Source organism: Anser brachyrhynchus, assembly GCF_964034855.1.
Source record: "Anser brachyrhynchus genome assembly, chromosome: 3".
NCBI lineage: Eukaryota > Metazoa > Chordata > Aves > Anseriformes > Anatidae > Anser > Anser brachyrhynchus.
Genome location: NC_137696.1, coordinates 103358306 through 103384182, shown reverse-complemented (window position 1 = coordinate 103384182; position 25877 = coordinate 103358306). Strand labels below are relative to the sequence as shown.

At 35.3% G+C, this 25877-nt stretch overlaps 1 protein-coding gene across 12 annotated transcripts in view; it reads right to left on the bottom strand.

The window, feature by feature from the left end:
• CSMD1 (CUB and Sushi multiple domains 1) overlaps positions 1 to 25877 on the bottom strand; it is a 1150108-nt gene that overhangs the window by 71865 nt on the left and 1052366 nt on the right. For 11 of the 12 annotated variants that reach the window (XM_080586628.1, XM_080586632.1, XM_080586634.1 and 8 more), the window contains 3 exons: positions 20369 to 20554; positions 11330 to 11524; positions 5088 to 5261 (listed from right to left, as the gene is read on the bottom strand). In XM_080586628.1, coding sequence (XP_080442754.1) covers positions 5088 to 5261; positions 11330 to 11524; positions 20369 to 20554 — 555 coding nt within the window. The remainder of the gene's footprint in view (positions 1 to 5087; positions 5262 to 11329; positions 11525 to 20368; positions 20555 to 25877) is intronic. The other variant, XM_080586637.1, reaches the window with a different exon arrangement.

Below are 25877 nucleotides of genomic sequence, written 5' to 3'. Positions count from 1 at the left end.
TCAAGCAAACTATTCTGCGTGGTTCTAAACATTGACTAGTAATTCAAGCAATTGGAACAATCACAGATTTTGGGAAAGGAAAGCTATGAAACATGCAAAGTGGGAAAAGAGAGGCTGTATTTATACAGAATAGACTGGAATACATTTGTGTTTTGTTTTTTGTTTTTTTTTTTTGTTGTTTTCTAGACCTAAAAAGTGAAAAATTGAAAAAGCTGTATTTACACTGAAGCCAAGCACAGGGAATCACAGGAAATTTTAGGAACAAAGATAGCTGAGATGTGCCAACTGTCATAATACAAAACACCAAAGTACTATGTACTTTCCCATAAATGGGAATTTAACAGCTATCTGGAATATCAATCATTTCACTTACAGATCATTCCAGCGTATACGATATTATCTTTTTTTGAAAAACTAAATTGTAGTAATAATTTATGAAAATTGAATGGAGTGGATTACGTTTAAATTTAGATTTTAAAATACATCCTTGACTTATTTATGTATAGTTTGGACCTGAAAGTCATACAAAGTCAGGATAAGATATCTATGCAGGAAAACATAGGAGTGAGTCCATGATTAAATACCAACAACACCAGAGATGGAGTTATGCAAACACTTAAAGGATTCCAATTTGATCTATGTCCTACATGAATCAGTCACACACACTAAGCATGCATGTAAACACATGTTTTGTGACTTACAGGTGTAATTCTTCTTGAAAAGAAGGGGAAGAGATATGAATTATCAGCAGTGTGAGGAACTGAGTACAAATGAAAAATATCTAGCCTAATGATTCACATTTATCTTCATATAACTGAGAAAAAGTATATATAATGCTAACTATCTGCAGAACTGTGTCTTACATTTACCCTTGGACTCATTTACTACAGTCATTGGTTTTAGCATTATTTTGAGAAAAATATGGATCTCACAAAGCTTTTCTTGAAATACAGAAATTAGTGTACTCAACTGGACTGAAAGCATAAATTGATTCTACACAAACCAGGGGGTAACACAATGTGATACCTTTTTTCATCTATAGCAGTTCTGAATTACATTCATGCAGGTACAGTGCAGGTGAAAAGCATCTCTAACTCATTATCATTGCTTTGAAATGGAAAGGGCCACTCATAGTTCCCTGGTGTTCGCCTCCTGATTTTCACAGGCTTCAGGTAAGTCCTAAAGGCACCTTTGAAATAAATTTGGTGTATGCTGTCCTTGAAATTTAGGAATACACAACTGGTGGCATTCACATCATCTAACTTTATGAATCAAATTTATCTTTCCTGAATTGCTCTCTGGAGGAGCCTGCATAGTTCCATTGACCTTGTTGGAAATTTAGGATCTTAGACTGTACTCTAAACTGCATCTAAATTAGGTGCCTAAAGCACATGATGTGAATATCCCTTATGTGAGAGAATATAGAGAGGCAAGAAGAGGTTTAGTACCAGAAATACAATCTTCTGCAGCATGAATGTGATAACTCACTTAAATTTAGAGTTTTGTACTCAGAGCTGTGCAGTATTTTTGGCATTACAGAGCTTGTCTGATTTTGAATCAATAAAGACTAAAATGGTGATTAATAACCTTCCAGCTCTAAGTGTGATCCTTTTTACCTACTGAGGTAGATGCATGTATTCGACAGTTCTAAGCATAGGGCTGCATTCAACAATGCAATCAATCTAATACATCAGAGAGAAACCAAAGACCATCACCATTTTAAGAGAAAGAATTGGGAAGTATCGTAAGAAAATTGTTACTTGTACTGCAGCCATATTTTCTGCAACAGGTGTTGTGTTCATTACAGGTGGGAATACATCTGTAGAAATAATTTAAAATGCAGATAGAAACTAGAAGTTGGTAGTTATGACTAAGAGGAAAAAATGCTAATGGATATCAATCTTAATGCAGATTTGTAAAAAAAAAAAAAAAGAAAGATAAAGAAACAGACGAGAAGAAAAGTGTGAATTCATATAGAGTTCAAGCTGTTCAAGAGACAGTTTCCTAACTATGAGATCTAGTAAATTGATTAGCTGATTCCCAAAGAGTTAAAACCTTCTCTGTACATAGTTTTTAAACTGACTTGGAGAATAAACTAGTATTGTTCTCTAGATAAGTCCTGTACTGATTGTTTCTTCTCCATCTCTATACTATTCAAATCCAATTTTATGGCTACTCTAGACAGTTAAACTTCTGGGGTGTTCTGAGGTAAAATATATTTCCCAGTAGTCAGAATAAGAAAGAATCTTTTCCAGCCTTCCACACATAACAGTTATTTATAATATAAACAGATTCCATTGAGATTTGTATAATATTTAGTTTGTATACATTGGCAGCTAAATTATCCTGCATGAACATACCTTCAAAAAAAAAAAAAAAAAAGTAGTATATAAATACTAAATACTAATACTATTGATCAGATGTTGAAGTAGTATTTCAGGTAAGTTAAAATGAATGAGTGCTCACAAATATATATCCTTTTGCTAGAAATTATTATATGCAAGTGCCAGGCAATACACTTGTGATATATGGTATAACACTGCAAAAAAAGCTGAGGATGAATAGCCTCCAGCCCCCACCCCCACCCCCCCCCTTCTTAATGCTTTTATTTTTTACAATATAGATTTGAATATTAGCAACAGAAGAAAGGGCTGAGGAAAATACTACACATGCAAATTTGGTGTTTTGGATCTTCACAGTTGCACTTCCAGCATCTTTTAAATGTTTATCAGACTCAGCCTAGGGATAACCTAGGAAGCTGATGTGTCTTCACACACAAACCTCTTATGTAGTTCCACAGTGGAACTGATGAACTTACATATACAAAAAAGTAATCCTGAAGCACAGCACTCCCTTAAACAGCACTTCAGTGGAATTATTAATCCTAGGTAAAAAAAGATTTATTTCACTCCTTTATTGCTCTAAATAGCAAAAGAAGTAGTAATTAAAATATGCTCCCTTTGTTATATTTTCTTAAATAAAAATGATGTAATTCTTAATTTTTATGATTGAAAAAATAAAGTGTAAGGAATTGAAAAGCTATCAGATTGGAAAAATGCTTTTCCTTCTCATAAAATTTGCCAGAAACAGCTACATCTTGATCACTAATAACTAGCTGCCACTTAGAAGCTAGGTTAGCTTTCTGAGATGATGGTCACTACTTTTGACTACTCTGTATCTTAAGAGATGACATACTGTAAAATTACCTTCACAAAAATGGTACTACAAATATTACTGTTGCAAAATGAAGGAATCAGTCAGGATTGCATGATCAAAGGTTTTAAAACTCTTAATTCAGATTTGATGATCTGAATGTGAATTACGTGATTTTATGCTACTTTTTTTTTTTTTTTTCCAAAGAGATCTGCTCTTCATTTTCCTTGCTGCTGCAGTCTAGTATCTGAACTGAAAGAAGAAAAGGCGATCAACACAACAGGTAGGACACAAAGACCTAGATTTTATCCCAGTCTCTGACAGAAGACTCCCACTTTCCTGTATTTCACCTACACCCCATTAAATTGTCTGTAAAATTGCTGATGAAGAATAGAGCTAATATGCAGCTGATAACTCCACATTCTTTTTCATCAAGGTTAGATTATTATGCTTTTGTCCGTTAGTGCATTACTGTCTTGTGGCTTGCAACATGTTTGAAAATATTTTCTTTAAAGGTATTTTCAGCCATTAAAGGTCTCCAGAAATGCAGGATGTTGTCACTAGTACACTGGTAAGAATCATGTTTGTCTAATGATAGTTGTTATTCCTTTCTTTTTAATAACCTGCTAAGATGAAATTGATGACACTTGAAGATTGTTTTTTGGAAGACAAGACTGAGCTGGTATGTGGTCCCATCACACCTGGTTACTGTGATGCAGATCTTCCTTTTTTTTTTTTTTTTCTTAATATAATATTCTACCAGATAAATGTTGTGTTTTAAAATGCAGCTCTGGTTTTCTATGCTTTGCTCACAGGAACTGTAGCTGCTTAGGAATCTAATGCAAAACAGCATAGACTACCTACTTATCACTTATTTGTATAAGATAATGAGCATTAACAACCTGATATCCCACAGACCATCAGTATGTCTATCTGAACACAGAAAGACAGTGACCTTATTAACACCGAGAAAGTTAAGAACAGATTCTAAGAAGGATCAGCAGCTTTTCACTATCAGTTATTTAGGTATGCTGCATATAGAACTTCTTTCTTGTAGACCCATACCGACACTGACTTATTGGAAACGCAGATCGAAATATTAATTTTCACTCCATTCATAGAAATGACAATATCAGGGATTATCCAGCCAGCAGGAATGTTTGAAGAAGTGAGGATTAATAAAAGATTATTCAGTTTTGATTTGAGTTCATTTCTTCAGATATGACAAAAGATTGTTGTTCTTCATTACATGCTGCAAAACATACCCATCTATATTCTTTTAATTGACTTTTTTGAAGATAGTGAGGTCAGAGGAATATAATTGTCATTTTATTGTTTGCATAAAAAAAAATCGTGTTGATATACTTTTTTAAAACTTAATGTTTTCAGAGAATGGGAGGACAAGGGATTTTATCACTTAGCATATACAAGCATAACTTATTTTGGAGCTTCTAACTTTTCCACAAAGTGGAAAGTTAGGCAGGGGATAGTGTTTGGTTTTGCTTTACTATGGACTGCCCTGTCTAATCCCCTTGCCTATATGCTCAATATCCTGACAACTTATTTGTAACTCAAATGCATCAAGCATGCTCCTGAACTGAAACTTATCTTCCAGCATAGTTTCATTGTGCCCTCTGTGACAACACCACAAAGCAAGTCATAATACTGTAAAATGTGGATAACCAAGTGAGTCTCCGAAAAAATCCTCCTGGTCCAAAAAGCTTTCCAACAACATCAAATATAACTTAATTTCTAAAAAAAAAAGCTATCTGTCAGCAGAACAACATAAAATCATATACAGCACACAATACTTTCTGCATTTAGGATACCTTTACTTTTCATTGGTCTAATAATGTTGTTGCTTGATATGAGGTGAATTCCACTACTTAGCACTGCTTTTGATTAAAAAACAAAACAGAAATAAGTTTTTTTACCTAGACATTGGGTTTCAGTACCACTCCAGAGACCATTTGCCAAGCATTCTCTCACGTGAGAACCAACTAATGTGTATCCTGTGTTACAGGTGAATATCGCAGTGGCTCCATACACTGTTAAGGTTCCAATCTTATTTCCATTTGGTGGAGATGGAAGACCTCCACAGGAGATAACTAGGAAAAAAACAACAGCTTAACAAACTGAAGTATGAAAATACTTTTGATCATTTCTTAGACTGGAAAGCAATAGATCACCTCACATTTTCTCATAAAGTAAAGGTAATATGAATAAATATAAAAGCTGTATTCAAAAGTAAAATTACATAGTAGGCTTAAAATTATGCTTGATTTGGCAATGCATGTTCTAAATCAGAAAACTCAGAAATCTTCACATCTTGACAGCAGTTTAAATACAATTTGGATTTCACATTCTGAAACAAGAGAATTACATGAATGTCTGGGAAGGTTGAAATTATATTCCTGGTGTAAGAGTATGTAGAAGGACAGTGTCTGCTCCTTTAAGGGTATCTCATTAAGGACCTTTAACAATGCAAGAAGGGATAACAACAAAGGGAGGCAGTGATGGGAACCATGTCTGGTCAGTCACACTGAGTTATGAGACTATGTGAGAATGTAGGAGTGAGTGTTCATTCCAGCAGGGTTATCTGACTGAGGACTCCTAAAGTAGGAAGCAATCACAAGAAACAGACCTCCCAGTCACACTAATTGGTGGGCTAACAAGTTACAGGTGTCAAGAACTTACAAGTTCCAGGAAGGATGAACCTTGCAACTGATAAGATTGTGAACTGGGTGCCCCCAGACTGGGAGGGTGCAGGAAACTACAGAGCTCTGCAAAACTATGGAGAGTGTGCAGGGGGACAGGGGCAGCACGAGAAACAAAGAGGGGGGATAGGTGGGCAAGGGTATAAAAGTACTGGTCACTTACAAATGGGGGAATCGGTATGCTTGTCTGGCCATGCCCTGCACCTGATCACCTCAGTCTGTCTTATCTTCTTATATTTTCACATTAAATCTTAACTATCTCTCTGTGTATTCCTGCTCTGTCTCTCATGTGTACGTGTGGTGCAAGGACTATGCACCAGCTACTGGTGAGACCTGTGAGTGAAGACTGGGGACAGTGACAGGACTGAGTGTGGGTATCTCAGTGTCAGGTGAAACCTGTGTGTGTGAGTGAAACTGGTGCCAGCTACTGGAGAGAGTGTGGGTATTCTGCTCCCAGCCATGGGGCAGGAGCAGTTTGTGTCAAGCCAGCTATGGCTGGGGAGGAGGGGTGGTGTGAGTGAAGCAAGTGTGGGCTCTGCACCAGCAGCTAGAGCAGGGCCCTGGGTCACAGGGGGGCAAGTGTCTGCATCTTCCTCAACCTGGTGTGCATGGGGAGCGCATGTGCGTTTGCTAGAAAACTTTCAGTCTGACAAGCTGGTGAGTAGTGGTGGCCTCAGGCCTGGGCTGGGATATCAGGTAGGCGGTAGGTCTGTGTTGGTACACCAAGGGGGAATCGTGAATGTGGCGTGCATGAGGGATGAGTGTGTGAGTGCTGTGTGTTTGCAGCAAACTTCAAACTGGACTAGCTGGTAAGTGGGCAACCTGTGATGCAGGCAAGAGGGCCCAGGATCCAGGCAGGTTTGCTGGATGGACAGAGAGGCTGTGCCAGTACTTGAAGGACCCCACTGTGTGTGCTTGAGAACCTAGAGTGCTTTGTGTATGCCTGCACTGGTGAACTTCTACATCTGTCATCCAGAGAGGGGAAAGGGGACACAGCTGTTTACATCCATGTCTTTATGTGAGTCTTGTGTGTAAGCACTGCTGAAAGCAGCCCTTGGCTGGGGCAGCCTGTGTGACCAGTCATGTCAGTGTGCGTGTGTCAGTGTGCATCTGTCTGTCTCGGTGATACATGCTCGGCTTTGCTACTGGTTGAATCTGCAAAAAGGGAAAGCAGCAGCCACGTCCCCCAGCCCAGGCAGGCACAGACCCTGGGTCCCTGTGCACTGGGCCCCAGCAGTCAGGCAAGAGTGGTCCCAGGCTGGAGTGGCTGGAAGAGCTGGCTGTGCTCTTTACCTGCCTTAACCCTGGATACTTTTCATATAAGCTTTCCCAGGATAGTTTAAGTGTTATGTCTTTTTACAGGTTATCTTTTTTAACGTGGTAGTCTGAACTGTTCTTATTTTCTACTACTATTCATAATCATATCACATATATTGTAGCCTATCTAATCTGCTACAAAGCTAGACTTGACCCATTATCACAGAAACCTCCTATAGCATCAGCTGCAACAGACAGCTACTACAGGCATCACAATGAAATTATATTTTAACAATGTTTCAAACTCTAATTGCACCTGTTCTATAATGTTATTTGCTTTTAGAAAAAATATATTGATAATGTTGTAATTTAAGATGCAGATCTTAAATTCCTTTAAAAAGTTTCAATTGTATTTTATTATCTGTTAGCATAAACCATGGTTTTGTTTTCAAAAGCCTGTTAACAGCTAAATTTCCTATATGAAACCTCAAGGCCACATTCTTCTATACTTTAAAAGGTTCACTGTAGAAAACAACATGGAATTTCCAGTGTGAAAGTTGGGTAAAATCAAGTACATACCACTGTGCAGTAAACTAGGTCGTAATCAGAATAGATGTGATTGAAACTTCTTATGCATATAAGGTTTCCAGAGGTGGATAACACTCCTTATAACGATAATCAAGTCACATTAATGTCATTTGCAGAACAGTCTAACATTGTAACTTCTAATGCTAAATTGCTGAATATTAACTACAAATACATATGTTTAAAATATTTTTTTCCTAAAACGCAGTAGAATGGAGTGTTCTACACATCTTGTAAATGCTTTACTATTTTTAATTACAGTGATTGCAGAAACAATAACTAAACTACTTGAATAATGAGCCACCTCATAACTTGTTAGGTAGCTACTTAGCATATTGTTAAACAAATAAAATGAATACACCAGTTAGGTCTCTCATAATCTAGAACTCTCTTAATTTGATGATTTGTAACTCCTTTATAGATACTATTCACAAGTAGATATTGATACATACAAAATAAATCTCCCTTAAACCTAGCTACCTCGAAGGAGGTTGTAGGGAGGTGGAGGTCAGTCTCTTCTCCCAAGCAACAAGCAATAGAACAAAAGGAAATAGCCTCAAGTTGCGCCAGGAGAAATTTAGGTTGGATATTAGGAAAAATTTCTTCACTGGAAAGGTTGTGAAATATTGGAACAGGCTGCCCAGGGAAGTAGTTGAGTCACCATCCCTGGAGGTATTCAAAGGATGTGCAGATGTGGTGCTTAGGGACCTGATATAGTGGTAGACTTGGCAGTGCTAGTTTGGACTTGATGATCTTAGAGCTCTTTTCCAACCTAAATGATTCTGTGAAATACTTTATTGTCAGTGTTTCAATTATCTCCTGCTGCTTCTGAAATATAATTTTAAACAGATAGGATCTATATTTGTATAACCAACTCTGAGCATGACAGTGACAGACAGGAAGTAAACAGTAGGCTTCTCAAAATACTCTGTAGTGTATTTCTGGATCTTAATGATCTCTATCCAATGAAAGTGGTACTGAACAACTCTCTGGGGATGAAGTTTGCCATAATTACATCCTAATCAGTCCTCTCTGAGAGGGCAAAATAATGTAACTGCCTTATAAATAAACCAATGCATCTTTAATCAACAACTCCTAGGGGTTTCTGCACATACCTAACACTTTGCTTTTGCATCTCATATGGCTCAACCCACATTTACTTTAATATCCAGTAATTGTAGAGGTTGGTCAAGAAGTAGCTTTTTAGAGAGCTTTCACAAGCTGAATAATGCTTGTGTATTAGGCAGCAAACACAGAAGGTTTTTAGTATGTGTGCACAAAAGGAACAATTGCAGCTAATAGAATCAAAAACTCATTAGTTTTAAACTTGAGATGAAAATCCATATAACTATTACTGGTTTATAAGACATATACAACAGTTTCCTTATTTTTCCAACTGAGTATTTTCAGAAGAACATTTTCTCAAACCAAAACTAATAGAATAAAACATGCCAACACAATCCCACAACCCATCATTGTTCAAGAAAGATCCAATACACTGCTTTCAGGCACTGTTTGCTATTACAAGTAGCTCTCTTAACCTTGTTCTAAAAACATCTTAAATAATTTTATTTTCTGGAAAATATATATCATTTTTTATTATTTGTAGTTAAATGGAGTGCATCCTTTTGTGTCTTTCCTTTGCTCTTCTTTTCCCATACCCGCATTATTCTCTAATATTTCCTCTGCAATCCATGCCTTAGGTTTGTAGCCACACACTTCCCATTACTCCTGAAAAGGTTGATTTTTTATTGGGAGCTCATGCTGAGGTGAGGAAGATTGGAATCTTCACCCCATTATAGGAAAGGACAGTTTTAATGGGAGTACGTTCTATAATCCTGCCCAGAACTACTAACATAAAAAAAGATATGTCTATATCCTATCTATACCTGCCTCTGAAAATATATCTGAAGTACTTGTATTAATTTACTAGATACTCCACTACTATGCAAAAATGTTTCATAAAACTAAAATTGGTGGCAATATATTCCTATATCTCTGAATTATTTCTTGATTCCAGAGATGAAGGAAAATTATTTATGAGGGATTTTTTTCTCTTTAAAAAAAAATAAATTACATAAACTCTTTAATTTGGTATAATCAAAATAATACCCATCTCTCTAGATTAGTGCAAACATATTTAATCTGATTCACGACCACCTAATTCTAGCTGATCAGCAAATGCCTAAAATGAAAGTAGGCTCAGAGGAGATGGACATGGGTGGTGTATTCATGAAGCTCAGGGAAGAATAAAGGGAGTGAACGCAACTGTTGAAAGGAAAGCTGAACTTAGCACAAAGGGGATCTTTTTTTTTTTAAGATGACTGTGTCTGTTGAGTGGATCAGCTGGCTGTGTAAATGGCCTTTCCTGAGTAAATCAAACAGCTGTCTTCCTGAGACTGCCAGACCAGCATGGGTAGATGTATAGATTGCTTACCCACACACGAAGTATAAAACTGAGCAATCAGTACGATTAATTTTTAAGACAGCAACAGGCTCAAGATGGATTTAACCTACATTTTCCTTTCCAGGGATTAGGGATGCCCAGTGTTGTGACGGTGAACATGTAAAGAGTGGTAATAGGAACTGTGTTTACATTGTGATTCAACTGTATATTGCAATTGCTGTAACGTACTTGTGTTATGATTTCAGTATATTGCTGACTATGCTGCTAAATTGAAATCCTGTGTAATGTCAAATATCTTCAAATAAGTAAATTTGGCAGTAAATATCTATCTAAATTTCTATCTAAATCTATCTTTCTAATTTCTATCTAAAAGAAGCTGGTCAGAGTACAGGGCTCTGATACTAACCTGCAGTTATCTTACGTTCCAGTTCAATTTTCTAAATATAGGCACTTCGTGCCATTTGACACTCTACAGTATCCTCCTTACTGTTGTTTCAGATCTCCTATATGCAGTGGGAGACTGATGTTCCACATTTACCTTATGTGGATGTGTAAGTACTACCGCAACAGAGGAAAAGTATCTGTTTTAAGGGTGACAGAACTAGCTGATGTGACAATTATCCTCTCCAACCAAGGCAAATAACACCCTGGAAAAAAGGAGAGAGAAAAAATGAAGTTTGGGGGGAATTCACTAAGGCTCTGAGACTGTAACCCCTGGCAACTGTATGAGTGCACTGGTGTTCTCTAAATCCTTGAACATCTGAAGTTAGGACTGACATAAGTTATGATACATGTGAATGAAGACCTTATTAAATATAAAAGCTTGTGTGTGTTTCTCCAAGTGTACTGTTTCCACGTTTCATCAAGACATCAAGCAATATCACCTTCTAATATAACTCTAATCTGAAATCTTCTAAAGTAATAACATTACCTCCTACTATAATCTGAATACTTACCCGCTAGTTAAATAAATCCACAGTCAGAAACAGACCATTGTTCAGACTGATCTTATTATTACTTCTTATTGTACTTTACACATAAAGAATTTGAAACAACTAATTTTAACAAGTAATTGAAAATTTCATATTCTGTTATTCACAGGAAATTGATAGCATAAGAACTTTTTTAAAAAATAAAAGAAATATATTTATAAAATAAAATATATGTATTAAAAAGTATAGTAGATTCTGTAAACAAGTATGCTCCTTACCCTTACAACTCGGCCTTTCATTGCCTACACTCCAGGTTCCATTAGACCTGCACTGTATGAGTCTTTGACCCAGTAAATAATATCCAGGACTGCAGCTGAGCATGACTTGAGCTCCATACTCATTCAGTGACCCAGAAATCAGTCTCCAGACAACATGTTCTGAAAGCAGAGTCTCTATGCTTGGACAAGTTACAGCTGTGAAGAAAAGACACTTAAATATTAGCATTCTACCACTACATTTCTTCACGGAAAATGTCTTGCCTTACTGGCAGAAGTCTCGCAATCAAAAACTGAGCACACCATAAGCATTTTTGAAATACAAGTTCTAGGAAAATAATGAATATCATATAATGACTATTGCAAATTAGGCAGAATTATGTAGTACATTTTCATTTAGAGTGATGCAGTGGAATAAAGACAGTCATGCTCTAACTATTTATTTAAACATTTCACAGACAAAAAAAACCTACAGTGGTTTTAAAGTAAAAGCAAATATTGCTATGTAATTTTTGCAAAAGCTCAAGTGGTGATTTTTTTTGTTGTTGTTTTGTTTTGTTTTATTTGTCCATGCTATTTGCTTTAGAAAAGCTCTAACAAGTTCTTAAAACAGGTTGTCAGAAAAGCTGTTAACACACATTCAAATGCTAATTAACATAAAATGGTATACTGTGGGTATTCAGGAAAATGATTACATTCCAATTTAGAACACTTGCCAAAAAAAATAAAAAAAGAAAGGTTTTAAGGTGTTTAGAGTGATTTCAGTTCTGTGGCTTTTAGTATTTTAGGTTTTGTAAGATAATGCAGTTAGTGCATGTAAGTAAGAACTGTGGCTAATGTTTTTCATAAGGCTTACGATAGCTATCAACCAGTTTCAAATTAATGCTCTGCAATTCAACATAAAACATGGCATATTTGATATTTAAGATATTGATATGAATTATGAGTATGAATATGTTATGAAAGAGACTAGCTCAGGCAATTACTGAAATACATAGAAAGTGATAAAAAATCTTGTAAAAATCTAAAAACTAGATTACCACCACTTTTCAGAAAGCTTTAGTAATACTACAATTATATCTTTTCCAATAGTTACTTTACCCATGGCAAATTCTAGCGTCTAAGAAACATAGCACTGGCAACATAGCATATATGTGAAGATGTGCAAGAACTTATGAAAAGGAAATCATCTTGAGAACTTTTCCAAATGACAAGTTAGAAAATTATGTTGAGTTGAAATTTTAGAATATGTTTTTACATTTTTTTCAGTATGTCTTAAGAAGGATTGCTAGTATAGAATCAAATTGCAACTTAAGAGTACTTCACTTTGTCCTTTATAAAAATATTCTGAATAGTTATAAACAGTTTCCTAGGTTAAAGGATGACTTCCTACTTCCTAATTTAATTTAAATTGATACCGGTACTAAACTATGTTTCAGAGCTACTCAAAGATTACTGTCTATTAACCAAGAAACAGTTCTTTCTTATTTGTTCTTAAATATTATAAGCCAATTAAAAACCTTCACTTAACACCTCAGAGTGAAAATCATGTAAGTCTGTCAGAAGACTAAAATTATTCTAAATAGGCATTTAATACCCTGATAAAATTAACATTTTTATCGCTTCTTCTTTCAAGTAGTAGTTTTATTGAGAAATATGTTTCTTTCAAAGATGAAAGCAAGCTTCGTATTTAGTCTAATAGTAAAAAAAAATTAGTCTTAATCATAGGGATATCTTAAGACACTTAGAGATAAGAGGCTCAACTATTTCAGCATATGTAAATGAGCAACATAGACAATTCCTTTTAATCTTGTACTGGAGTTAGTATGTAATTTATTCTATTCTTTAGCTACAAATACACTTAGAATCTTGTTGCAAGCACACTTTACAAACTATCAGATCTCAGTACACAATTGCACAATTTCTACTTGAAATTGTAACTAAGTACAGAATATACTTCTAGCTCCAGACTGTGTTGATGTAATCAACACAAGTCATTGCTTGAAAATTTGATTTATTATTTTCCTCTTCCTTTTGGAACAAAAAACACTATTAAGAGAAGCTGGATTTAGTGCACATAGATTATAAATCTACCATTTTAGCTCTCAGTCTCCCTCTTGCAAATTATAGACTGGGTAATTGTCATTTACATACACAAAACTGTATAAGGGATGATCTCAACTTCCTCCAGATGTGAAGATGTGCTAGGTATGTTCTCCTAGGCATGTGTTTTAGAGAAATGTACGAATAATAGTGTTTTACATAAAGTTTAGGTCAGAAAAAATAAGTAGCATTTGAAATTATGATTAAAACTACTCATTTTAATGACATGACAATCTCCAGAAATTGGTAATTTTGAATAGGATCAAAAGCAGGGAAGTTGTTCTAAAATCTCCGATATATTTTCTACTCAAGATATTGATTAATTCTCTCTCTCTCTCTATTTTTTTTTCTGGTTAATAAATACATTGAGCTCTTGATATTTTCCTAGAATCTGAATACCAAAATACTGATGCCTCCCTTTTACTGAGTAGCTTTCCTGTCCAAACAGGACAGAAATAAGCTTGCCAATAAGCTTGCCTTTGCTTATCTTTACATAAGTCAAAAAAAAGTACATCTCATGCTGATCCAGCAGTATCTTAAATATTGTGACTCTAAATATTATTGTTTCAAAAAGAAAAAAAAAAAAAAAGAATGTATAGGATGGAAAAAAAACGTCTCAGTTACAGGAGCTAGCTATTTGAATTTGGAAATGAAATGAAATCTGATGATATTTGATTGTCATTCTTCATTGGGTCGTTTATGATCACAAAGAAACAGAATGGGCATTTTTTTTTCTTACTGTATTGTGAATTTATAATGCAATTTATTAGAACTGTATCATTCAAATATAGCATTTTGACTAAATTCACTATTCGCTTAAAAAAAAGGCAAGATTAAGGTTAAAGCAAGTATATATCATGAAATAAAAAAAAATAATAAAAAAAGAGAAATTAGTATGGTTAAAATTCATAAGTATTAGTAAAATTAGAAGATTGTAGGAAAAAAAATCCTATACACCACAGAATCATAGAACAAAGACGAATAGGATCACTGGAGCAAGTTGATAGCCTCAGTGTGCTAGCAGAAAAGAAATGCCTTGAGCAAAAAAATCAAGCATTTCTTGGTGCTCAACACAGTGAAACAGAAAGGGCTTCCAAACATGGCATCAGTCTGCCAATCCAGTCAGCTATGTCAAGTCAATCTGTTATGAGTCTAATGTATCTGGACTAATCTAAAATGCTTAAACTAATTAATATTTTTATAACATTTTACTGAGCTTCACTGAACTTACTGACCCTTAACAAGCACTCCATGTTACAGACCCAACCTTGAAAAAATACTCCAAAAATTACTTTCTGATGTCAGGATTTATTAGAGAAAGTGTTAAGAGAATTATTGGCTATGGTCTTCTAACAAAAATTCCACCAGTTAAGCAATACCTGATACTTTGCCTGTTTGTATTAACAAATTTCTTTTTGTACTTGTAATAAAATTGATTTATTTCAGAACTACTTGTGATTCATAGTTGTATAACTAGACATTACCCAAACATTGAAAATTATTGAAAAAAAAAAAAAGCTTCTTCTAAAATTTCTAACTATATTGTAATTAATTTCTGGATAAAAATCACATAAGAAGAAAAAGTTTGAACCATCAGTTATAGCTCAGCGCACCATAGCTTCCAAAAATACCAACAATGGAATCTTCGATATGCACATTATGCAACGGTCACATTAGCTGCTCTTAAAAATGCCTGATATGAGGGAAACTAGCACAAACCTATGATTGACCCAATTTAAATCTTTGAATGTAGTAAAGACTATTGGAAAAAAAGCTATAAAGTTATACATTTACGGGGCCCATCCCAGCCAATTGAAATTTTACTAAAAATAATTAGTCACAAAATCATTTCTTAGGTTAGGCATCTACTTACTTCCATAAGAAGGAAAGCAAGTAAGAACAGAGGCTATGTTATCCTATTCAGCAGTATATATTTTTTAATAAACATACCGGTACAGATTTCAGCACTGACACATATGCAGTCTAACCTACATGTGTTTATTTTAATTTACATATATAGAGATTTAATATTGTATAAAATTGTACTGTTGTTTACAAATTATGGTATTTAGCTTTAGAGAAATGGTAATTTTGGTAAATGCTAACCTTGCCATAATCATGTCACCCTGGTTATTCTAAAAGTATTCTACATCCTTAAACTGTCATTAATGCAAACACTGAGACTGTATTGTATCTCAAATTTGCAGAAATTTCTAGTACTGAGAGGCAGCGTTTGTCAGAGCAAACTCAAGACTGAGCTTTCTTTTCTCAGAACATGAATTTTGGAACAAGGAAACACAAACCCTTTTATGGTATTATATATACATACTAAACAGAAACAAGCTCTCTTTTACTTCAGAACAAGCTTAGTATGACCTCATTCATCAAATCAGATCTCATACTAATTTTTCAGTGGCTATATCTGAAGCATCTACTACTACTACTGATACAGTGAGGCACAACTCATTCTTTCTAATTCTTTCAGTATATCAGTAATAATGATCTACAACATCTGTTTCTCTACCTTATTCAAAGAAAGAGTAAACAATAATACATTCAAGGTAGGAACAGACTTTAGTGTCATCAACTAAGAATTTCATTTGCTGTGGAGAGAGAACCCAGATTTTAGATCAGTATTTCTGTTTCAAGAAGAAAGCCAGTATCAAGTGTCCACAAAATCAAAACTCCTAAGAAAACATATTTAGCGGCTCCAAAAAAAAAAAGATAACAATATCTGTCATCTTTAGGACATCAAATGTATCAAAATAGTCCAAGGATGTTCAGGAAAAAATGTATAATATTTCAGTGAGCTATGAAATTTTGTATCCCTGCTCTCCCCTCCCCCCCCCCCCCCCCCAAATCCATTCAAGATGAAAAAGGGGACAAGGGGTAACAGTTTTAAACTAAAAAAGGGTCGGTTTAAATTAGATATAAGGAATAAATTCTTCAGGATGAGGGTGGTGAAGCACTGGAACAGGCTGCCCAGAGAAACTGTGGATGTCCTATCCCTGGCAGTGTTCAAGGACAGGTTGGATGGGGCTTTAGGCAACCTGATCTAGGGAAGGCCCTAGCCTGCATGGCAGGTGGGTTGGAATTAGATGATCTTTAAGGTCCTTTCCAAACCATACCATTCTGTGATTCTATGAAAAGGGAAAATCACTTCTAGAAGACTGAAAATCTAGGTTCCTAAATCAGAAGAATTTCACAGGAGAAGCAGAATGATACACAGGAAAACAAGCACATGGTGAAAAATATTTAAAAATTTAGATAAAAAATGTAAAAGCAAAAGAAGTGTCTCAGATGAATGGAGTGACTTCCATCGACACCTTTAGATGACCTTGTTTCACTACAAAATGGTTATGGATACTATTACAAGCATGAATCTCTCTATTCAGTAAATGAACTTAGACATCCAGAAGAGGCTCTGAATAGAATTTAAAAAGCAATACATCTAAACTTTGCATTTACATCTAAGTACTTTTGTATTTCCATCTTACTGTCTTTCTGATTTGGAAGACCTCATTTCTCTGCACTTGATATATATTCTGTAGAAAGTGAGGCATTAAGGAATTATGCAAGAATAATTTTCACTAATTAGTCACAAACAAAATGTAATAATCATGCTATAATGGTGCAGTTTTAGTATAATAATAGGAAGAGATTATCTTATTCAAAGGAACGGAAGGAAATTTCATTTGTGTTCTTTTCCTTTTTTAATTTGTCACTGCAAGAATCAACATCTGTATTTCCATAGTAGCAGGCAAAATAAAAATCATAGTTGATGAAATGGAATAGACAAAATAAAAAATTCCCCAAAGACTGGTCTTGTTTTAATCTTAGATGGAAACGTAACGATTTTTCGTAAGAGTACAGCTGTATAAAGATGCTGATGATAGGAAAGACAGTGTTTGTCAGCTGACTATACCTACAACTTACAACCTTACATTTATAACCATACCCACACATCCTTTCCTTTGTATCTGAGTACTAATCAAACTATACTAGTTGGGCTAAAAGGTATTAGAGGCATTTCATGTGGCACAGAGTAATAAATAAAAAAGAAATATAATGTAAGCACCAGTGTTCATCTATAGTTTGAGACCCAAATTCCTTGATTTATTCAAATTACTTGAATATTTCTCAAATATTTCTACACCTTTTAAATGGAATGCTTTTTGGAACTGCGGGTCTCACTCCCTTCCTTGACTAACAGCAATGTACTAATTTAAAGATTTCAGTATAAAGTTTTGGCAGACTGTACATGGTGTACTGTATTCATATCTAAAGTTACTATTATACTGTCACTATCTAATGAGAGTATTGGTCAGATTTAAAGTATTGCCTGAGAAAGGCTTTCAGTGGCTTTTTAAATGGTTGTGCAGATAGACACCTCCAGTTCCTGTCATCATGTGCTGAAGATAATTATGTAGAATAACCAAAGCAATTGACTTACTTGCCATTCAGTTAAGCTTTCCTAATAGCTATCTCTTGATTTCTATTTCATGTAATTACATCCAATAGCTTAATATCCATGATTCATCTGTGTCTTACTGTGACATTCATACCACCATGAACTAGTCTTGCTTGTGATTCATACTAGCGTGAATCTTATTTCTCATGACTGGAACCTGGTGTAAATACATTTAATGAAAATAAAGGAATTTCAGACATCTGCCTCAGGCACTGTATTATCAGTGATACCTTGCAGAACAAACTGTACTGACTTCAACCTTCATTTTAATAGACCTGGGGATAAAATGAAATAATTTATTTACCATTTAACTTTCTGTGCTGTGGTTTCTGCTCATCAAGTCTGAGATGTTTCTATCTGGGTCTGGAGACTAAATAAATTTATTACTACAAAAACAGGTTATTGTGATGATTGTCTAAGCTTTTCAGCATTTTGCAAGTAAGTAATCTTAAGTAACACACACGTACCTCTGAGTAGTGATCCATGTTGAAAATACTGACGTTAATATTACCATGTAGGTCATTAGCCTTTTTACTTTATCACTTCTCATTTTACTAAGTAATAGGAATCTTTTTCAAACTGAATACACTTTTAGAAACTTTGTTAGGACATTATAAATATTAAACAAAATTTATAACATTGGAAGTTGTGCTAAACATAGCAATTAAGCTCAGTTTACGGAGTGTCACTGTGTAACACTCAATATTTTCAAAAATACTGGCTACTGCTTTTGCATTGCAGATATACTGCTATTAATTCAGTATTTTTAAATGCAAGGTAGTTTAAACTTCCTCTTTCCTCAAAAAAATATTGTTGACATTTCTGCTGATTAATCATTCAAGTTATGTTCTTTGTACTCTGACAATTTTTTTCTGAGATAATGAAGTGCATTTCAATACATGAGAGCACTGCCTTCCCTCTGTGCGTGGTTCTGAATACAGAGCATGCTTGTGTGATCACAGCTGGTTTCAAATAATCCTTCTTATGTGGAAATGCTGTGTTCAGTTTTAGGCACTGTCCTTCAAGAAGGATGTAGATCAACTGGAGATTGTCCAGGGAACAGTAATGAGAATCACCAATCCAAAAACAATGAAGAAACAGTGAGGATAAATCACAGCAAGACTGTTAACTTTACAAAAGAGGTGTCTGAGTGTATTAGGTGTAGGTGTCAAGGTGTTGGCAGCAGCAGAGGTGTAGGGATGGCTTCTGTGAGAAGGGGTCCTGTGCCAATTCCAGCTGGCTCCACAATGAACCCAACACAGTACATAGCTGAACCCATCAGCAAATCTGGTGGCACCTCTGGGAAAGTGTTTTTAAGAAAAGGCAAAAGATTGCACAGGCAGAGAAGGAGAGAGAAGAGAAAAAGGGAAGAAAAAAAAAAAGTGAGAAACAGCACTGTGAAAACAAAGATCAGAGAAGAAAGAGAGGGAGGAAGTGCTCCAGCTACTGGAGCAGAGCAGCCCACAGAGAAGACCATGGTGAAATAGGTTGTCCACCTGCAGCCCATGGAGAACCATTCCAGAGCAGATACCCACACTGCAGCCCATGGAGGACACCACCCCAGAACACATGGATATTTCTTAAAGGAACTGCAGCCCATAAAGGACCCATGCTGGAGCAGGTTTATCCTGAAGGACTATCCTGAAGCCTGTGGAGAAGACCCACACTGGTGCAGAGGAAAAGCATGAGGAGGAAGGAGCAGCAATGATTGCACAATTGTCATAATAACACCATTTTACTCTTTAAAAATAAGTTTAATTTTACTTGTTTGAAAAACTGAAGTGTTTTTGAAATTCAGAATCTGGAAAGCACATACACTTTTAATTTTAGATTCTAAACTAACTCTCAAAAATTGTAAGTAAAGTGTTATAGAAATTAATACTTTTAAGATTATGTTCTAATTAGCATTTCAAGTCACATACTCAAAGTCAGTTAGTTACTGTTTTGATCCAGCACAAAGACAGGTGGAGGTAACCCAATGCATATAAGATGCCATGTAACATAGTAAAGCAGCCCACATTATAGTGGCTAGTTCTGATGGAAGACAAAAATCAAGACTAAAGGACTCTTACTCTGCTTACTCATCTACACTAGCAGTATTTTAATAAATAGCTTTTTCTTCTACTAGTTTAGAAGCTGTATTAAAATAAATTACAGTTGGTGCCTGTAACTTTAACCTGTGAAGATGGTGAAAAGCACATTATCCATAATAAGAAAAAAACACATGAAATTGAATTACATGAAGATTTTAAGTTGGATTTTTTTTAAGATAAACTTTATTGTTGTTATTATTATTATTATTAAACAAATTGAACAGTTCTCTTCTATTTTGCTACATGATGAATGATTATATGTTCCTAAATGGTCAGTTCAGCAGATATGTGTACGTAAAAATCTAAGCACTGCCACTGAAGATTTTCCTGAATCAGTTTAAGGGGAATATGCTTGAGAAACACATGCCTACTTACATTTGCAGACAGGTGGCCTCCCTTTGTTGCTCCATAATCCATCTTCTTGACATACTGCTGTTGCTTGTTGACTAGATTCTAACTTGAAGCCCTCATTACATTCATATATCAATCTACTGCCCAAAGTGAATTCATTACCTATAACTGAACCATTCCCAGGAGATTCAGGAATACCACAAGATACAGCTGGAAAGAAAGGAAAGGAAAAGATAAAGCATTGGCATTGTCTCATATTTGTGTTTTTTTTTTTTTCTCACATAGCCCATTCATAACAAATGAAATGAATTTACCATATTTACAACATTCCTACAAGCGTAAGAGTATTTAAAACATTGATAAACATTTTGAAGTCCATCTAACAGACAGACATTTTTTAAATCATTATTTTGTTTAATCCAATTACTATTGGCTGTTTAACCTAACCATTGACAGAAATTTCAACATAGACTATGGGCAGCGGTGTATTTCTCAGGGAAAAATCAAGAAAGTGTCCAAAGTGACTGGGTCCTAGAAACAGTGGACTGGAAATTTCATAAATGCTTCCTATTAGTCTGCTTCCATTCTCTCTGGGTTTCATTCTTGCACTGTAAATAGAACTTAGTATTTGTTTGTTCTAGACATATAAAACAATATTTAATACTTAAATACTTTAATACTTAAATCAATTAAACATTTTTCTCTGATAAGAAAATCACCTAAATATACTGGTAGATTAGGAAGAGTTCCAGTAAAGTAAAGAGCTATTCAGATAACTTAAACAATAATTTACGTATTTTACTAGTTTGCTTAAGAATTTTAAACAATTTGAATTTAAATGCATTAGTTTTAGACACTATGAAGTAAATTACTTATTTCAAACAGGTTCGATATTGAATTTTCTCTGTTTTTCATGTCTCCAAAATGGATATTAGGTCTCACTGACAATTGTTTTGATACTCCCAATTATTTTAACTTGTGTCCGCAGAATTTCTCTCCAGACCAGCACTTATTCTTTCAAACTCATACTTTTTAACTACAACTAGAATTGACTCATGTCTCAGCCTCAGTCATGTAAGAAGAATTTCACACTCATAAAATGTTTATTTACATGCTGAACTGACAGAAAGCTAAACTGCCACTCTTACTACCTCATAAAAATGCCTATGCATTCGCCACTTCGGTCATGCTTATTGAAATATTTCAGTGTCTCCAGAATTTTGCAGTATGTCCCTGCCTCTCCCAGCAAACCTCTCATCTCTCTTCTGCCTTGTGGCAATGTGTCTGAATGCTTGATGTACAATGTAACTGAGTTAAGATTAACTTATTGTGTCAACTTCTTTTTAGGTCTTCTTTCTGATATCAAAGCTCCAATCTCTGTGTTAAGCATGCATCCATTTAATTCTATAAAACCAAAAGGCAGAACTGTATGTCTATTCACACATCCATGAAGGCATATATCTGTACATATAGCTGGACCATATTCTAGTTCCTTCTGAATACTTCAAGCATAAAGTAACTTAAAATAATTCAGCAGTTTCTGTGGAGCAAACAAAAAGAATTGATTATATCATCTGAAACCAACCAACCAACCAAACTAAAAACCACCCTCCCCCAAAAAACAGAAGTCTGTTTAGTTACTATATTACGGTATCCAACAGGTTGGATGGGGCTCTGGGCAACCTGATCTAGTGGGTGGCATCCCTGCCCATGGCAGGAGGGTTGGAACTAGATGGTCTTTAAGGTCCCTTCCAACCCAAGCCGTTCTATGATCCTGTGACTGTATCCTGTGGGAGGGACTCCAAGCTGAAGCAGGGGCAGAGAGTGACCATGAAAGAACAACGGAGACAAAGTGTTAGGGACTGACCGCAGCCTTCATTCCCTGTTCCCCTGCACCACTCGGAGGGAGGATGTAGAAGAGGGTGGATGGCGGGGGGAAGGTGTTTTTAGCTTGGTTTTTGTTCTCACTGCTCTAGTCTATTATCAATAGGTAATAAGTTACATTAATCTCCCTTATGCTAAGTCTCTTTTGCCCATGACAGTACTTGGTGAGCAATTTCCCTGTCCTTATCTCAATCCACAAGCTTTTTTTATTCAATTTTCACCCCTGGCTGTTTTGAGGGGGGGGAATAAGAGAGTGGCATGGTGGAGGTGATCTACCAGACATTGTGAAGCCACCACATAAGTTCAGGATTGAATAGCTCTTGCATGCAAGGTAGTTTAAAGAATCAAAGACGTACAATGCCCAAGACACATCCAGGTATGTCTATCAGTTGTGCAGGGTCTGATATAATGTTCCATGTAATAAGGCACCTCATAATTTATGCTTTCCTGTAACATTTTTTCACCACTTCTATTCTCAGTGTCGTACCTCAGTCCTCCACTCTCTCTCCTCTTTCCTAGGTTGCTGCTGAATCTTGTACTGCTACATTGTGAGGTTGTTCCTGCTGCTGCTGCTTTAGCTACTACTCATAAAAGCAGGTCTGGCATTCTGGCATTGTTCCTGTTACAGTCTGTCTATTTGTTGTTTGCTTCTACCCCAGAAAGTAAGACTAGAAAGAAAAATTTCTGCTGCTACTAATTTCTTGACGCAGCTAACGGCTTTGAGAACAGTTGTGTCCATACGTAGCATGCCAGCACAGCCAGTTTCACTAAATGGCAAGTACTTTGATATTTGATGTCAAGTTATCTGAAAAAACTGACTGAAATGGCATATAGTCTTTGGACAGTTAGAACTGTCACATATTTAAGCACATTGAACATTCCAGCATCTCACACAACTGCTAAAATGATAAAGAACTGTGTCAGAAAATCTTCTGGCTTGAGGAATTGTCAACAAGCTTCTTAGGTTAATGATTAGATGAGATTGCTGGGTTCCAGCTGGGAGATATGTATTCGGTGTGAAAAATATATAACTCAACCTGAACTGTCTCTATTATCTTGCACAGCAGAAAAATATACTCCTTCCAAAGAACAGATAATCAGTGGAAGTGGAAAAGCCTTTTCCTACCTAGAAACTGAGATGAAGTTTTAGTTGCTCTTTCATGTCCCACATGTGTTACTGAAAGTCACTTCTTAACAAAATAAGTAAATGTAAAATTTACAGCAATCCTTTAAAATATCTATATATGTCTATACAATTAAAATAATTATGTATTATTCATATGTAAAGCATGCAAATTCACTGCATACAGAAAAGAAGCTGGAGACCGTACAACAGTCAGACTCTGAGCTTTCTCCCAAACACTGAGAAATCCCTGAATTTAATGCACAAGCATTTATCAATTAGTGACCTGTTTCTGGCATTGCACATCATACAGAGTATTTAAAGTATTTAAATTCCCTATAAATTAAAAGCAGCAATAGAGAAATCCCTAAAAGTAGGATTCATAATAAAAGAAATGCTGAGTGGCTTCTGTCTATGATACTCAATCAGAAACATTAGGGAGAGCCACACCACAGAAATCCTAATTCTCAGACTTGGATGCATGTAGAACTAACAAGGAAAATGAAAACAGGGCTCTGTATGGTTTAGGGCTGTGGGCGTAAACAAGGTTATGAATGGTTATCTAGTCTATTTCCCTACCACAAGCTAAAATTATACTTGACCAAGATTCATCTAATTTGTTCCTGAAAAGCCCCCAATGACGCAAATTGCACATTCTCCATGGGCAATCTATTCCAGCGTTTCACTAGTCCCCCTGAGAGGAAAAAAAAAAAAAAAAAAAAAAAAAGTCTAACTTAAGATCATTTTGAAGTAAATTTAGTTGTAATTCCTCTATCTACAAATAACAGATTTTTTTTATTCTTCTTTTGAGCTACTTTTGAGTGTATTAGAAGATCATTACCATGTTTTCCCTCAAACTTCTGATTTTTTAGTCTGAAGTACAATTCCTCTTTTACTGTTTTATATTTTGAAATATGGTAATAGGTTTAGAATACATTATAAGAGGAAACTGGGATTTGGAACTTTTAAATAGTGCTAATTACCTCACCTTTTTATTTTAAGTCAATGGTTCTAAGAGGGACATAATAACATTTACCAAAGGTAAGTTTAATTCTACACTCAAACAAAAAAAAATAGCTAATTTTATGAAAGAGCAGGTTGTTCCAAATTCATGGCTCTTGGGAAAACTGCAAATGGATGTTTTCAATCCAGTTCCCTAAAAAATGTCATAAATTGTCTACCCCAGGACAGACATGGAACCCAGCTGCAGTCCTGGAATAACTTTGGGTTTGCACAGCAAAAAGTACAAGGATCTTTAGCTCAGTAGTATGGTTTTATTTACTTCAGAAAGCACAGAGGTATTAATAGAGACACCAGTTGGAATGAGGATTTTAAGAAGGAAATGTTAGCATCATCTATGTTTTTATCATGACCCTGTCATATGTTTTAACCCTTTATAACTACCCTGGATCCAGACAAGAAAATTTCTTCCTTAAAGTAAGTACCCAAAATTTTGTTTTACAAACCTACTAGGAAGACTGTTTTCTTCTCAGCTGGTGCACCTGAAAAGTAGCCAAGCATTCTTCAAGACTCTAAATTACTTTTATCTATTTTAAGAATAAGTTGGAGAAAATCAGGAAGAGTAATGCCAAAGGCTGAGCCTCAAATATGAAGAATATCTGGAAATTACAGGGGCATTTGACTGTGTTTCTCAGAGGAACACGGCCACCCCATTACACTCTTACTGACACCATGTCTCAGTCCCCTGATACCTGCGCTCCTATTCGATATTGACCCTGAAAACACTGTCTTCCTTTCAGTTTTGATTTTAACTTCTCTTCCTGTCAGGCTTTTCTCTTAATTTTTCATATTATCTAGTTCATCTCTGATCCTTCTTTTCCTACTTTCCCCCAGCACAGAGATTTGGACACGAGCTAACCAGTGACTAAGATGACAGGTGGTTGCCAGGATCATTACTAGGCTCTATATAATTTTCTTTCAGCAGAAAATTACATTCTCTTAATATACCATATATCAATTTTTTTTTTACAAGTTGGCTGGACAAATTACAAAAGAGCAATGACTTTTAGTAGATAACTGAAGAGAGAATCTTATTGATAATTTTCTACTTTCTATTGGTGAGCTTTGGTGCCAAAACTGTTTGTATGAATGTTGATAGAAATAAATATATAAAATAAATAAATTTTATAAATATGAAGCCATGAGACCAGCCTGGAAAATGCCAGTCTCAAAACTAAGAATAATAAGCCAGTGAGTATGTGAGGCTATATTATAAATGTGAGGTATTATATAAGAATTTCTATTTTCTTTATAAATATTTTGATTGTAGCGTAACTCATGATTCTCTTTTGTTTCAACTAATCAAAGTAAAGGCAATAACAATAAGTTCCAATTTCCTAGATAGGAGTCAAGTACTTTGTATACTGTCCAGGAAATTATTACATGCATCTGCACTTGATAAGACTAGCATTGAAAACCACCATTCGACCCCGCCAGATTAACCCATATTAGAGATGTGTTCATATGAAAATTGATATTGTTGTATTACATGTGCAAAAGAGAACT